At 44.4% G+C, this 16,108-nt stretch overlaps 1 protein-coding gene across 2 annotated transcripts in view; it reads right to left on the bottom strand.

Annotated features, from left to right (window-relative positions):
- Positions 1–1,491: 1,491 nt before the first annotated feature.
- The window catches only part of LOC135550681 (C2 domain-containing protein 2-like), a 31,183-nt gene continuing 16,566 nt past the window's right edge, over positions 1,492–16,108 (bottom strand). Inside the window, exons 11-13 of one of the 2 annotated variants that reach the window (XM_064981704.1) lie at positions 15,585–15,829; positions 14,824–15,127; positions 1,492–2,670 (exon numbers count right to left, since the gene is read on the bottom strand). In XM_064981704.1, the coding sequence (XP_064837776.1) occupies positions 2,627–2,670; positions 14,824–15,127; positions 15,585–15,829 (593 nt within the window). In that variant the 3' untranslated portion in view covers positions 1,492–2,626. Of the gene's footprint in view, positions 2,671–6,079; positions 6,404–14,823; positions 15,128–15,584; positions 15,830–16,108 lie in introns of those variants that run through there. The other variant, XM_064981703.1, reaches the window with a different exon arrangement.

Below are 16,108 nucleotides of genomic sequence, written 5' to 3'. Positions count from 1 at the left end.
GCTTGGAAATTCCAGAAAATTATGTCATGGCTTTAGAAGCTTCTGATAGGCTAATTGACATCATTTGAGTCAATTAGAGGTGTACCTGTGGATATATTTCAAGGCCTACCTTCAAACTCAGTGCCTCTTTGCTTGACATCATGGGAAAATCAAAAGAAATCAGCCAAGACCTCAGATTCTTTTTTGTAGACCTCCACAAGTCTAGTTCATCCTTGGGAGCAATTTCCAAATGCCTGATGGTACCATGTTCATCTGTACAAACAATAGTACGCAAGTATAAACACCATGGGACCACGCAGCCGTCATACCGCTCAGGAAGGAGACGCGTTCTGTCTCCAAGAGATGAACGTACTTTGGTGCAATTCAATCCTAGAACAAGAGCAAAGGACCTTGTGAAGATGCTGGAGGAAACAGGTACAAAAGTATCTATATCCACAGTAAAAACGAGTCCTATATCGGCATAACCTGAAAGGCCACTCAGCAAGGAAGAAGCCACTGCTCCAAAACCGCCATAAAAAAAGCCAGATTACGGTTTGCAACTGCACATGGGGACAAAGATTGTACTTTTTGGAGAAATGTCCTCTGGTCTGATGAAACAAAAATAGAACTGTTTGGCCATAATGACCATCGTTATGTTTGGAGGAAAAGGGGGAGGCTTGCAAGCCGAAGAACACCATCCCACCCGTGAAGAACGGAGTGGCAGCATCATGTTGTTGGGGTGCTTTTCTGCAGGAGGGACTGGTGCACTTCACAAAATAGATGGCTTCATGAGGAACGAAAATGACGTGGATATATTAAAGCAACATCAGTCTTAAAGTTTGGTCTCAAGTGGGTCTTCCAAATGGACAATGACCCCAAACATACTTCCAAAGTTGTGACAAAATGGCTTAAGTACAACAAAGTCAAGGTATTGGAGTGGCCATCACAAAGCCATGACCTCAATCCTATTGAACATTTGTGGGCAGACGTGAAAAAGCATGTGCGAGCAAGGAGGCCTACAAACCTGACTCAGTTACTCCAGCTCTGTCATGAGGAAGGACCAAAATTCACCCAACTTATTGTTGGAAGCTCGTGGAAGGCTACCCGAAACGTTTGACCAAAGTTAAACAATTTAAAGGCAATGCTACCAAATACTAATTGAGTGTATGTACACTTCTGACCCACTGGGAATGTGATGAAAGAAATAAAAGCTGAAAGAAATAATTCTCTACTATTATCCTGACATTTCATTCTTAAAATAAACAGATAGGGAATTGTTACTCAGATTAAATGTCAGGAATTGTGAAAAACTGAGTTTAAATGTAGTTGCCTAAGGTGTATGTAAACTTCGACTTCAACTGTAGATGTGATCTCCATATAAACACTGCATTACATAAACATTTAATTGCATAAAATAGGTGTGGCCTCAACTTTAATACATAACCTTTTCTTATTTAATAGGGCTAACAAGCATTTTTTCACAGCTTGAAAGAGAACAGCAGAATTCGGTGGTTATTTAGACAATATTTATTGCTCAAGATGATAAACCTGATATGTCAATAATTAATTTGTCATAATCCCAGCATGGCATTGACTGACATTCAATATAAGCAGTCAACCAGGTTCTGTGCATTTCACAGAGCCAATGCCAATATTAAATGTCAGGAAGCAGTTTGATCAAACACAGGCCCACTGCCTATTGAAATGCATAATCTTGCACTTGTCAGTAGCCATGTTATAGGCTGAGAAACAAGTTAGCATGGTTAAAACTTCCCACATTCTTTTTTACATGGTTTTTAGATGCCTTCGGGCATCAGCAAATGCCTCAATCTGCAAGATCGCTCTAAAAGGGCTCTTATTTACTAAAACAGGGAGCAGTCAGGCCATTGGAAACTCTACCAGCAGCCCATGTCAATATTTGACCCACAACTTTTCAAACAGCAAGAGATTGGTACCAGACATCAGCCTAGGCATTTAACACACCTGCCCATTTTGTTCAATGCCCATCCTGGGCAATTTCTTTCCTCAAGGCCCTCATTACTAGCTAACTAACAATTTTGCACTACATTTTGACAGGCCCAATCGGCAAAAAAAAACAGACCAGGCAATCTGGCATTTGCCCAAACTGCTCTACGGTCCACCACTTCAAATATAACCCATACTAGACATGCAGGAGATAACTTCATTAATGTGTTTGTTCTATATCAACATAAATGGCATGCATTTTTCCCAGCAACCAGATGCCCCAGTGTAATCAGTCAGTCATACCTGGATATGATTTTTTTTTATTTTTAAACCAGGGCTCCTTGATTATTCCGTTTTCATATGGGTTGTTGAGAGGGAGAAATCGAACTGACCCCTCTCTCATCTCAAAGCCTTTCAAGCCATATAGCAACATTCACAAGTCCTCTGAAAACACCAGCTGATAGGCATAGAAAGCACAGCCAGGGATCGCAAGGCCAGGGTCACACAGGCCCCAGGTCATTCTAAGACTGTTCATACCTGAAAAATTGACAATTTCCAAGAGGTAAACCCTACCACTAAAATTTGTCACTACTACACTAGTAGAAGAACTGTTCTCCTGTCTTTTCAGAAGTATTTTAAACAGAAGGGCATCTGACTACTACGTCCATCTTGAGTACTGCCATCATGTCGGGAAGAGTATAGCAGTCCTCTCAGGAGGTTCATTTGCTGAGAAGAAAAACAGTAGTTAACACAAAGGGAATTCATCTCGAAGACAACATTCATTTAATTTACCGGTTTAAGAAAAATAACAGTACAATCATTAGCTAAGTAAAAGCCCAAAGCAGTGAAACCATTCAGATTTCCCAAACTTTCCTCATCACCCTTTCAGTTAAGATAATGTTTAAAGCTCCGATACATGTCATTTTTAAAACAAAAAACAGCAAAAACACAAGTAATTCAGTGGAAATGCATGTGTGCATCAACACTGCAATAAGTATGCCTTGGGGTAGTATCACTTTCTTTCCCTCGCTCAGCATGGGATCATTGGGGTTCTGGTTACCACTTCACCAACCCCAGACAGAGTTGGAGTGTAAAGAGGGCATCTTTAGGTCAGAAGACCACAGGAAACGGCATATCATTTTAAAAACACTGCAATAGCTTATAAAAGAAAAGTGATAATACAAAAAATTCAAAAATGTTAATATATAAAAAATAAATTCATCTTCTCAATGATGTTGCTGCACTGTTTTGAAATAGTGTTTATAGTGGACAATACAAAACTCAATGAATTATATATTAAAAACGAATTTTGGTCTTCCCAAAATTGTTTCAGTGTCAGATAACGGATGAATGACATTTACCTCTTTCAATGTGTTATTTACAGAACTGTCATAACTGTTATGTCTGAAATATTTAGCATATGATTTTCACAGTAGCTCTGAGGTTTGTATGTGAATTTATTTTAGATAAGATGTCTTGTATTACAATGTTAGGCTTTATCATCTCCCACTAGTATCAACCTTACAGTGGAAGACTGGTTCCCTTGACAACACATCAAACACCTATCTCAATCACATAGGGCCTATAGTACACAAGCTGCTTCTATACACTGACTGAAGAAACAATAGGAATATGCTCTTTCCATGACAGACTGACCAGGTAAATCAAGTTGAAAGCTATGAACCCTTATATCTATCACTTGTTAAATCTAATTCAATCAGTTTAGACGAAGAAGCAGAGACCAGTTAAAGAATGATTTTTAAGCTTTGAGACATGCATTGTGTGCCATTCCGAAGGTGAATGGGCAAGACAAAACACTTAAGTGCCTTTAAAAGGGGTATTGTAGTAGGTGCCATACGCACCGGTTTGTGTCAAGAACTGCAACGCTGCTGGGTGTTTCTTGTTCAAAAGTTTCCTGTGTGTATCAACAATGCTCAACCACCCAAAGAACATCCAGCCAACTTGACAACTGTGGGAAGCAATGGAGTAAACACGGGCCAGCATCCCTGTGGAACGCTTTCGACACCTCGCAGAGTCCATGTCCCGACGAATTGAGGCTGTTCCGAGGGCAAAAAATATGATATTGGTGGAGTTGTCAACACCATTCACTCCTTTGGTCCACCTTCCATTAGATCCCATCAGGTTGCCCTTACTACCCTCTGATTGGACAAGGGTCCAGGTTGGCCACCAGTAGTTCCCCTCATGGTTTAGAAGGCCATACATACAGAATGTTTCAATAATGATGCTAAAAAACAGTAAACTTAAATCAAACAAAAAAAATGATCTCATGAAATGGCATGAAGGTGAAAGTTATTCAAATTAGCATCACCCAAACAGATATACTCCCTGTCAAATATTTCTGCTTCAAAAAAAGGTGAGGGTGAAGGAAGAGGAGGAGGAAGGGAGATAAAGACAAAGTTCCCAACCAGTAGTGTATGATTCACGGATCAGGAAGTGGGATCTCTCAGTCAGTGCAAGGTGGTTGGGGTGGAGGCGGCATGGGGAGCTTGAGGACTAGAGGGGAAGAAGCGAGTGGTAGGGGTGGTGGAGTGGGGGGCTGGAGGACTAGAGGAGGGGAAGAAGCGAGTGGTAGGGGGGTGGTGGGGGCTGGAGGATTAGAGGGGAAGGGGAGTGGGGGCTGGAGGACTAGAGGAGGGGAAGAAGCGGGTGGTTGGGATGGTGGAGTGGGGGCTGGAGGACTAGATGAGGGGTGGGAGTGGGGGGCTGGAGGACTAGAGGAGGGGAAGAAGCGGGTGGTGGAGGGGTGGTGGAGTTGGGGGCTAGGGGTGGTGGAGGATTAGAGGGGAAGAAGCAGGTGGTGGAGTGGGGGCTGGAGGACTAGAGGAGGGGAAGAAGCGGGTGGTAGGGGTGGTGGAGTGGTGGGCTGGAGGACTAGAGGAGGGGAAGAAGCAGGTGGTGGAGTGGTGGGCTGGAGGACTAGAGGAGGGGAAGAAGCGGGTGGTGGGGGTGGTGGAGTGGGGGCTGGAGGACTAGAGGAGGGGAGTGGGTGGAAGTGGGTGGGGGGTGGAGGACTAAAGAAAGGGGTGGTGGAGTGGCAGCGTGGGGGGCTGGAGGACTAAAGAGGGGTTAGAGGTTAGGAGTGGCGGCGTGGGGGCTGGAGGACTAAAGAAGGGGTAGAGGGTAGGAGTGGCGTGGGGGCTGGAGGAGGTGGTTAGAGGGGGTGGAGGCGGCGTGGGATGGGGGGGAGCTGGAGGACTAGAGGGGAAGAAGCGAGTGGTAGGGGTGGTGGAGTGGGGGGCTGGAGGACTAGAGGAGGGGAAGAAGCGAGTGGTAGGGGTGGTGGAGTGGGGGGCTGGAGGACTAGAGGAGGGGAAGAAGCGGGTGGTTGGGATGGTGGAGTGGGGGGCTGGAGGACTAGATGAGGGGAAGAAGCGGGTGGTAGGGGTGGTGGAGTTGGGGGCTGGAGGATTAGAGGGGAAGAAGCAGGTGGTGGAGTGGGGGCTGGAGGACTAGAGGAGGGGAAGAAGCGGGTGGTAGGGGTGGTGGAGTGGGGGCTGGAGGACTAGAGGAGGGGAAGAAGCAGGTGGTGGAGTGGTGGGCTGGAGGACTAGAGGAGGGGAAGAAGCGGGTGGTGGGGGTGGTGGAGTGGGGGGCTGGAGGACTAGAGGAGGGGAAGAAGTGGGTGGTAGGGGTGGTGGAGTGGGGGGCTGGAGGACTAAAGAAAGGGTTAGAGGTGGTAGGAGTGGCAGCGTGGGGGGCTGGAGGACTAAAGAAGGGGTTAGAGGTGGTAGGAGTGGCGGCGTGGGGGGCTGGAGGACTAAAGAAGGGGTTAGAGGTGGTAGGAGTGGCGGCGTGGGGGGCTGAAGGACTAAAGAAGGGGTTTGATGTGGTAGGAGTGGCGGGTGGGGGCTGAAGGACTAAAGAAGGGGGATGTGGTAGGAGTGGCGGCGTGGGGGCTGAAGGACTAAAGAAGGGGTTTGATGTGGTAGAGTGGCGGCGTGGGGGGCTGAAGGACTAAAGAAGGGGTTAGAGGTGGTAGGAGTGGCGGCGTGGGGGGCTGGATGACTAAAGAAGGGGTTAGAGGTGGTAGGAGTGGCGGCGTAAAGAAGGGGGGCTGAAGGACTAAAGAAGGGGGGGTTAGGAGGTGGGGGGTAGGAGTGGGAGGCGTGGGGGCTGGATGACTAAAGAAGGGGTTAGAGGTGGTAGGAGTGGCGGCGTGGGGGGCTCCAGAACTATTGGAGGGAGAGTCAGGCTGCGTGTTGTTCCTCCAGGGTGGGAGTGGATGTCTGGGTTGTGGAGCCGTTGGCTTTGCTCTTGCTCTTGGGCAGCAGCTTGCGGTTCAACATCCGGCTGAAAGTGGCTGTGCGTTTCTCTCGGTCCACCGTCACAGGTTGCTCCAGGTACACCAGGTCGTTGTGCGACTGGCTCATACCCGGGTCCTTGCACTGGCGGCGCCGGCGGAAGAACAGCTTGGCACTCTTTTGCAGGAAGCCACCTCCTGGTGGGAGGAAGAGAAGAAAACAAGACGAGGTTGTCGTAAATTAATATAATTCAACAATAACTGAAATTGTGTCATCTACATAGCCGCGGGAAGTAGTTTGGGGATGGGGTTGCTGTGTTTTGGGGGTGGCAGTGGTGTCAGTTCGGCTAAACCTCGGGTATGGCAAAGTGGGGTGTAGAAATACATCCACCAGTTGAAGCTCATTTACTGTACTTCACCAAATAACATTTTAGAGTTTTAAAATTGTGTAGAAGAGCAAAAACAAAATGTCTCCCAAACATTACCACCCCAATATGAGCTTTATATTTGGTTTCAAGGTCTGTGGAATAGCCTGTACAACGTACTACTCAAACTCATCATACATACTGTAGGCTACATTGACTCATTTATCCTACTTGTGAAGCAGTGCATACACTGCAAAATACACGCTATCAATGCCCACTAAAATACCGACATCAATGTGAAAGTAACCAGAGCATAAAACAGCTGACGCGAATGCAAACTATGCCAGATAAATTCTATACATGCACTGAAATAAAAGGCACACATAGGAATGACTTCGCCTACAATCGGGAAGGACACACAGACAAACAAATTCGACCAAGGAATGAAGAAAAATCTACACATTAAGGACGTGCCTGTGATTCAGCACTGCTGAATGGACAGCGCCTCGGTACAGATAGGCATAGTGGAGATCCATGGGGTGTGGCTGAATGGACAGCGTCTCTGTCTAGTAGCCAGCTAGAATAAGGCTATTCAGTTTGTGGGCAGTTAAACATTAACTGGGCACAGTCGAGTAGCCTACAATGCTTATATGAAAAACCATCAGAGTGACAGGTGGAAATGCATTATACCAGAGGCAGGCAGGCTAAAGGTAGGGATGCAGGCAGAGGATGATGATGTTGGTCTACATCAAGAAGTTAAAAAAGTTAGCCCAACTAGGTAATCATTAATTATTTACAATTCCTCAATTATCATTCTGTCACTGCAAGACAATGCACATTTGTTATAGCCTACAAGTGTTAATGTCTTTGAAGCCAAAAAAAGACATATACAGTGCATTCGGAAAGTATTCAGACCGCTTGAATTTATCCACATTTTGTTATGTTACAACCTTCTTCTAAAATTGATTAAAATGGTTGTTTCCCCCTTCATTAATCTACAGACAATACCCCATAATTACAAAGCAAAAACTGGTATAAACATTTTTGGAAATGTATTAAGAATAAAAAATTTAAATATCACATTTACATAAGTATTCAGACCCTTTATTCGGTACTTTGTTGAAGCAAATTTGGAGGCAATTACCGCCTAGATTCTTCTTGGGTATGACTCTACAAGCTTGACATACCTGTATTTGGGGAATTTCTCCCAATCTTCTCTGCAGATCCTCTCAAGCTCTGTCAGGTTAGATGGGGAGCATCGCTTCACAGCTATTGCCAGGTCTCTCCAGAGATGTTTGATCGGGTTCAAGTCCGGGCTCTGGCTGGGCCACACATGGACATTCAGAGACTTGTCCCGAATCCACTCCTGCGCGGTCTTGGCTGTGTGCTTAGGGTTGTTGTCTTGTTGGAAGGCGAACCTTTGTCTCACTCTGAGGTCCTGAGCAGGTTTCCAAGGATTTCTTTGTACTTTGCTCTGTTCATCTTTCGCTCGATCCTGACTCGTCTCCCAGTCCTTGAAAAACATCCCCACAGTAAGTTGCTGCCACCATCATACTTCACCGTAGGGATGGTGCCACATTTCCTCCAGACGTGCCGCTTAGCATTCAGGACAAAGAGTTCAATATTGGTTTCATCAAACCAGAGAATCTTGTTTTCATGGTCTGAGAGTCTTTCGGTGACTTTTGGCAAACTCCAAGCAGGCTGTCACGGGCATTTTCCTGAGGAGTGGCTTCCGTCCGGCCACTCTACCATAAAGGCCTGATTGGTGGAGTGCTGCAGAGTTGGGAGAACCTTCCAGAAGGACAACCATCTCCACAGAGGAACTCTGGAGCTCTGTCAGAGGGACCATCTGATTCTTGGCCACCTCCCTGACCAAGGCCCTTGTCACCCGATTGTTCGGGTGGCCAGCTCTAGGAAGAGTCTCATCGTCACTCAATGCCTAAGTTAACCTCCACTGTACTCACATCCTACCATACCCTTGTCTGTATATTAGGACTTGAATCTATGCTTCCACGCCCAGAAACCTTCTCCTTTTACTCTGTTCTGAACGCACTAGACGACCAGTTCTTATAGCCTTTAGCCTTCAGCCGTACCCTTATCCTACTCTGGTTATGTAGAGGTTAACCCACGCCCTGCAGCGCCAAGCTCCACTCCCATTCCCCAGGTGATCTCATTTGTTGACTTCTGTAACTGTAAAAGCCTTAGTATCATGCATGTTAACACTATAAGCCTCCTCCCTAAGTTTGTTTTATTCACTGCTTTAGCACTCTCTGCCAACCCGGATGTCCTATGCATGCTTGAATCCTGGCTTAGGAAGGCCATGAAAAATCCTGAAATTTCCATCCCTAACAATAACATTTTCCAACAAGATAGAACTGCCAAATGGGGCGGAGTTGCAATCTACTGCAGAGATAGCTTGCAGAGTTCTGTCATACTATTCAGGTCTATGCCCAAACAATTCAAGCTTCTACTTAAAAAAAAAAAATTCACCTTTCCAGAAACAAATCTCTCACCATTGCCACTTGTTAAAGACCACCTTTAGCCCTAAGCTTAGCCCTGGACACCATATGTGAATTGACTGCCCCCCATCTCCATCTTCAGAGTTCGTACTGTGATGAGACCTAAACTGGGACATGCTTAACACCCCGGCCGACCTACAATCTAAGCTAGATGCCCTCATTCTCACACAAATGATCAAGGAACCTACCAGGTACAACCCTAAATCCGTAACCATGGGCACGCTGTTTGATATCATCCTGACCAACTTGCCTTCTAAATACACCTCTGCTGTCTTCATCCAGGATCTTAGTGATCATTGCCTCATTGCCTGTGTGTGTAATGGGTACGCGGTCAAACGACCACCCCTCATCACTGTCAAACACTCCCTAAAACACTTCAGCAAACAGGCCTTTCTAATCGACCTGGCCTAGGTATCCTGGAAGGATACTGACCTCATCCTGTCAGTAGAGGATGCCTGGTTGCTTTTTAAAAGTGATTTCCTCTCCATCTTAAATAAGCATGCCCCATTCAAAAAAATGTAGAACTAACAGATATAGCCCTTGGTTTACCCCAGACTTGACAGCCCTTGACCAGCACAATATCATCCTGTGGTGTTCTGCATTAGCATCGAATAGCACACGCAATATGCAACTTTTCAGGGAAGTCAGGAACCAATATACTCAGTCAGTTAGGAAAGCTAAGGCTAGCTTTTTCAAACAGAAATTTTCATCCTGTAGCACAAATTTCAAAAGGTTTTGGGACACTGAAAAGTCCATGGACGATAAGAGCACCTCCTCCCAGCTGCCCACTGCACTGAGGATAGGAAACATTGTCACCACCGATAAATCTACAATAATTGATCATTTCAATAAGCATTTTCCTGGCCATGGCTACCCATACCCCGGCCAACATCTCAGCACCCTCTGTAGCAACTTGCACCAACTTGCCATACAACACTCCTTTCAAGGCCTCCGACTGCTTTAAAAATGCAAGTAAAACTAAGTGCAAGCTTTTCAGCCAATTGCTGCCCGCACTCTCCCGCCCGACTTGCATCACTACTCTGGACGGTTCTGAATATGTGGACAACTACAAATACCTAGGTGTCTGGTTAGACTGTAAACTCTCCTTCCAGACTCACATCAAGCATCTCAAATCCAAAATTAAATCAAGAATTGGCTTCTTATTTCGCAAGAAAGCCTCCTTCACTCATGCTGCCTAACATTCCCTCGTAAAACTGACTATCCTACCTATCCTTGACTTCGGTGATGTCCTTTACAAAATAGCCTACAACACTACTCAGCAAATTGGATGCAGTTTATCACAGTGTCATTCGTTTTGTTACTAAAGCCCCATATACTACCCACCACTGCGACCTGTACGCTCTGGTTGGCTGGCCCTCACTAGATATTTGTCGCAAAACCCACTGGCTCCAGGTCATCTACAGGTCTATGCTAGGTAATGCCCCGCCTTATCTCAGCTCACTGGTCACCATAGCAACACCCACCCGTATTACGAGCTCCAGCAGGTATATTTCACTTGTCATCCCCAAAGCCAACACTTCCTTTGGCTGCCTTTGCTTCCAATTTTCTGCTGCCAATGACTGGAACAAATTGCAACAAATTTTTTTTTTTTTTTTTAAATCACTGAAGCTGGAGTCTTATATCTCCCTTTCTAACTTTAAGCATCAGCTGTCAGAACAGCTTACTGATCACTGCACCTGTACACAGCCAATCTGTAATTAGCACACCCAACTACCTCATCCCCATATTATTACTTACCCTTGTGGGGGAGGAGCCATAAGTTACTGTGAGCGAGTGAAACGGGAAGCAGTGAGGAGGGAGAGACAGCAACCAACCAAGCAAGCCAACTTGTGTTATAGTAGACTAATAGCTGTCATAGCGAGGTTATTTATCATCAAATATGATTACATAGTACCCGTTTTTACTGCATCATACCCGGGAGACGCTAATTAAGCACCAGCTCTCTCCTTTTTCAACATTTTGTTACGATACAGACTTATTTTAAAATTGATGACCATTTCTTTTATTTAATCAATCTACACACAATATCCCATAATGACAAAGTGAAAAAAGGTTTAGAAATGTTACTAATTGATTAAAAAATAAAAATACCTTATGAAAATAAGTATTTAGACCCTTTGCTATGAGAGTCTAAATTGAGCTCAGGTGCATCCTATTTCCATTAATCATCCTTGAGATGTTTCTACAACTTGATTGGAGTCCACCTGTGGTACAATCAATTGATTGGACATGATATGGAAAGGCACACACACCTGTCTATATAAGTCCCACATGCATGTCAGAGCAAAAACCAAGCAATGAGGCCGAAGAAATTGTCTGTTGAGCTCCGAGACAGGATTGTGTCAAGGCACAGATCTGGAGGTATCCAAAATGTCTGCAGCATTGAAAGTCCCCAAGAATACAGTGGCCTCCATCATTCTTAAATGGAAGTTTGGAACCACCAAGACTCTTCCAAGAGCTGGCCACCCAGCAAAACTGAGCAATCAGGGAAGAAGGGCCTTGGTCAGGGAGGTGACCAAGAACCTGATGGTCACTCTGACAGAGTGCCAGAGTTCCTCGGTAGATATGGGAGAACCTTCCAGAAGGACAACCATCTCTGCATCACTCCACCAAACAGCCATTTATTGTATAGTGGCCAGACAGAAGCCACTTCTCAGGAAAAGGCACATGACAGCCCACTTGGAGTTTGCCAAAGGCACCTAAAGGACTCTCAGACCATGAGAAATAAGATTCTCTGGTCTGATGAAACCAAGGTTGAACTCTTTGGCCTGAATGCCAAGTGTCACATCTGGAGGAAACCTGGCACCCTCCATACAGTAAAGCATGGTGGAGGCAGCATCAAACTGTGGAGATCTTTTTCCGTGGCAAGAACTGGAAGACTAGTCAGGATCGAGGGAAAGATGAACAAAGCAAAGTACAGAGAGATCCTTGATGAAAACCTTAGACTGGGGCGAAAGTTTCACCTTCCAACAGGACAACGATTCTAACCACATAGCCAAGACAACGCAGGAGTGGCTTTGGGACAAGTCTCTGAATGTCCATGAGTGGCCCAGCCAGAGCCTGGACTTGAACCTGATCTAATATCTCTGGAGTGACCTGAAAATAGTTGTGCAGCGATGCTCCCCATCAAACCTGACAGAGTTTGAGAGGATCTGCAGAGAATGGGAGTAACTTCCCAAATACAGGTTTGCCAAGCTTGTAGTGTCATACCCAAGAAGAATCGAGGCTGTAGTGCTACCAAAGGTCTGAGTAAAGGGACTGAATACTTACACAAATGTGATGTTTTAGTTATTTACTTTGTATGCCAAAAAAAAAAAAAAAAACGGGAAAAAAAAACTTTTTGCCTTGTTATTATGGGTATTGTGTGTAGATTTATGAAAGAAAATAATGACATTTTTTGGCTGCAGGGGCAGTATTGAGTAGCTTGGATGAAAAGGTGCCCATTGTAAACGGCCACCTCCTCAGTCTCAGTTGCTAATATATGCATGTTAATATTAGTATTGGATAGAAAACACTCTGAAGTTTCTAAAACTGTTTGAATTATGTCTGAGTATAACAGAACTCATATTGCAGGTAAAAACCTGAGAAATTCCACTTCCTGTTTGTATTTCTTCTGGGGGTGGCAGATTTTGAATGAGTTTTCACTTCCTACGCCTTCCACTAGATGTCAACAGTCCATAGAACTTTGTCTGATGACTAATGGGGGGGTCGAATGAGACAGGAAATAGTCACAACTGCCACAAGTTGACCAGGCTTTCACCATGCGCGTTCACAGGGGAAGGACCTGCGTTCCACTGGTCATCTGAAGTCATTCTAATTCTCCGGTTGGAATGTTATTCAAGATATATGTAAACAACATTCTAAAGATTGATTCAGTGCACCGTTTGACATGTTTCTACTGACTCTTACGGAACTTTTGGACATTTTGTCACGTTATAGTGGACGCGCTTTGTGACTTTGGAATTGTTTACCAAACGCGCTAACCAAAGTAGCTAATTGGACATAAATAACGGACATTTTCGAACAAATTAAGCATTTATTGTGGTCCTGGGATTGCTAGGACTGCATTCTGATGAAGTTCATCAAAGGTAAGGAAGCATTTATCATGCATTTTCTGGTTTCTGTTGACTCCAACATGGCGGCTAATTTGGCTACTGTTCTGAGCTCCGTCTCAGATTATTGCATGGGTTGCTTTCTCCACAAACTTTTTTTGAAATCTGACACAGCAGTTGCATTAAGGAGAGGTATATCTATAATTCCATGTTTATAACTTGTATTATCGTCTACATTTATGATGAATATTTCTGTTGAAACGATGTGGCTATGCAAAATCACTTGATGTTTTTGGAACTAGTGAATCTAATACACCAATGTTAACTCAGATTTTTTTATATAAATATGAACTTTATCAAACAAAACATGCATGTATTGTGTAACATGAAGTCCTATGAGTGTCATCTGATGAAGATAATTCAAGGTTAGTGATTCATTTTATCTCTATTTCTGCTTTTTGTGAATGCTATATTTAGCTGGAAAATGGTTGTGCTTATTGTGGTTTGGTGGAGACCTAACATAATCGTTTGTAGTGCTTTTGCTGAAAAGCATATTTGAAATCGGACACTTTGGTGGGATTAACAACAAGATTAACTTAAATGATATAAGACACATGTATGTTTCAGGAATTGTAATTATGAGATTTCTGTGGTTTGAATTTGGCGCCCTCTATTTTCACTGGTGGTATCATATCAATCCCGTTAGCAGGATTGCAGCCATAACAAGTTAATACATTTTTAAATAAGGCTGTAACGTAACAAAATGTGGAAAAGGTCAAGGGGTCTGAATAATTCCCGAATGCACTGTAGTTCCAAGTTGGCTAGACTTGAAATATAAAGATTAGCGGGCTACTCACCAGCATGTGGACTTGCTTGAAAGATTGTTTATGAAACCTGTGTTAATTTTCTGTTATGCCTGCTACAAGAAGTTAGTCATTATTAGTGAATGTGCATTATGCACGGTTCTAGTTAAATTTGTAACAAAAAATACATTTTAATAGACAGACTTGAAAGCCAGATCAGTGATTATTGCAAAAAAGGATATTTCACAAACCGGAAATTCTTTAGATCATTGAAAATGCAATGTATTTGACCTTTAATTGTACAACAAAGCTTATTTAGAGAAAACATTTGTTTAAGTGATATATTGTGAATCGTTAAGATATGAATTTTAGGCCATATTGCCCAGCCCCAACTCTGGTCTTGAAAAATAGCACAGACCTTGATATAAGTGCACCTAAAACTGCTCCTACAACACAGCTTGGAGCTTTTGCAGCCTAAAAGATGTTATACCACCTGGAGGAAAATGTGAATGTCACATTTCATAGATGGATAGCATGCTAGTCTAGTCACTACTGTACCAAGCTACTAACAGCTGCTTGTGAGGTAACTTACTCTTCAGGAAAACATTTCTGGTTAGCAATGGTATCCTCTTTAAGATGGCAAAGAATAAAGAGACAAGGGAAGGGTGGAGATAGGAGGAAGGAAGGAAAAATGAGAAGACTGGAGTGGTGACCAGGATCATAAGGACTTGAGTAGAGTAAAAGCGTTTCCAAAGTGATATGCCCGGTGGAATATTTTAGGAGAGAATAAGGCTAAAAATAGACAACAATAAGATCTTAAAGATTTGCCACATAGGGCACGATTCCATAAACTCTCACCCCTGCTCTTTTTGGAGCCTGACTCTGAGATGCAGAGGGACATGGAGGTTTTATCTGCATCTCTGTCTGGGTCCTCTTCTGCTTGGCTCTCCCAGTCCTCCGGGGCCTGCTGGGCTTGAGCCTGGACAACTCCACTGGGGCCCTCCTGGGGTTCTGACCACGCCTCCGGGAGGTTGCTACTGGCTCCTACTACTGAAGCAGTCGCCACAGAAATCTCCTGAGAACCCTGCTCCGACATGGAGGCATCCATCGCAGCAGCGTAGCCCACCATCAATGCCATCTCATCATCCTGAGAAAGAGGGGTCTAAGAAATGGAGTACAGAATAGAAAACCCACTCTTAACATTTCAAAAAGAAGAGCTGAAGAGCCTCTAAGAGGTAGAGAGTAGCTTAGTGGTTCGAGCTTTGGGCCAGTAACCAAAAGGTTGCTAGTTTGAATCCCCGAGCCAACAACGTGAAAAAAAATGTTGCTCTGCCCTCGAGCAAGGCACTTAACTCTAATTGCTCCAGGGTCACCATCAATAATGACTGATCCCTGATTGTGACCACAATCTTTGTGGGTGTGGATATGCAAAAAACATTTGCATTCCACACTTGTGCAGGTTACCCACTTGCTAATGCAGTGAAAATGGGCAAATATAAGCATCCCCTATTTGACCTTTGGAGTGTACTGCCGAGCTGCTCCGTATGGTATGCCTTTGAGTTCAAGTGTCTTTGGGTTTCAGAAAATCCCTAACCAAATCTTACGTATTATTATGGTACCTTGGCCACTCCTGAGATGATGATGGTGCTCTTCTTGACCGGGGACTTGAGCTTCTGCTTGGCTGACTCGTGGAGCTGGCGGATGGCGGCCTCTGCCACGGGATCGGACCCATTGAGCATAAGCAGCTCTGTGTCGGAGGAGGACAGGGCCTTACTCCCCATCGTCCCCAGCATGGATGGCTGCTCTGACACCCTCCGAGACGACAGCTTGGACTTGGTGCAGCTGGGAGGCTTCAAGGGGGTCTCTGAAAACATACAAGATCACTTGGATAAGATCCTTATCATTTTATTGACATTAATACCAGTAATTGCTTTCTATACATTTTATTTAAAATAAGCTGAGCCCATCTCCTGTAAGCAACATCTCATAGTAATGCCTAGACAAGAGGCAGTCATGTGTTGAAAAAAAGTTCAAAAGCCTCAACATCAAAGCCCCAGAGAATAGTTGTCGATAGTATGTGGACAAGAAGGACTATATTACCTCCAAATTATTGCCATATATTTACATTTTAGTCATTTAGGAG

Source organism: Oncorhynchus masou, chromosome 12 (assembly GCF_036934945.1).
Source record: "Oncorhynchus masou masou isolate Uvic2021 chromosome 12, UVic_Omas_1.1, whole genome shotgun sequence".
NCBI classification, from domain to species: Eukaryota; Metazoa; Chordata; class Actinopteri; order Salmoniformes; family Salmonidae; genus Oncorhynchus; species Oncorhynchus masou.
This window is presented reverse-complemented; position numbering and strand designations above follow the sequence as displayed.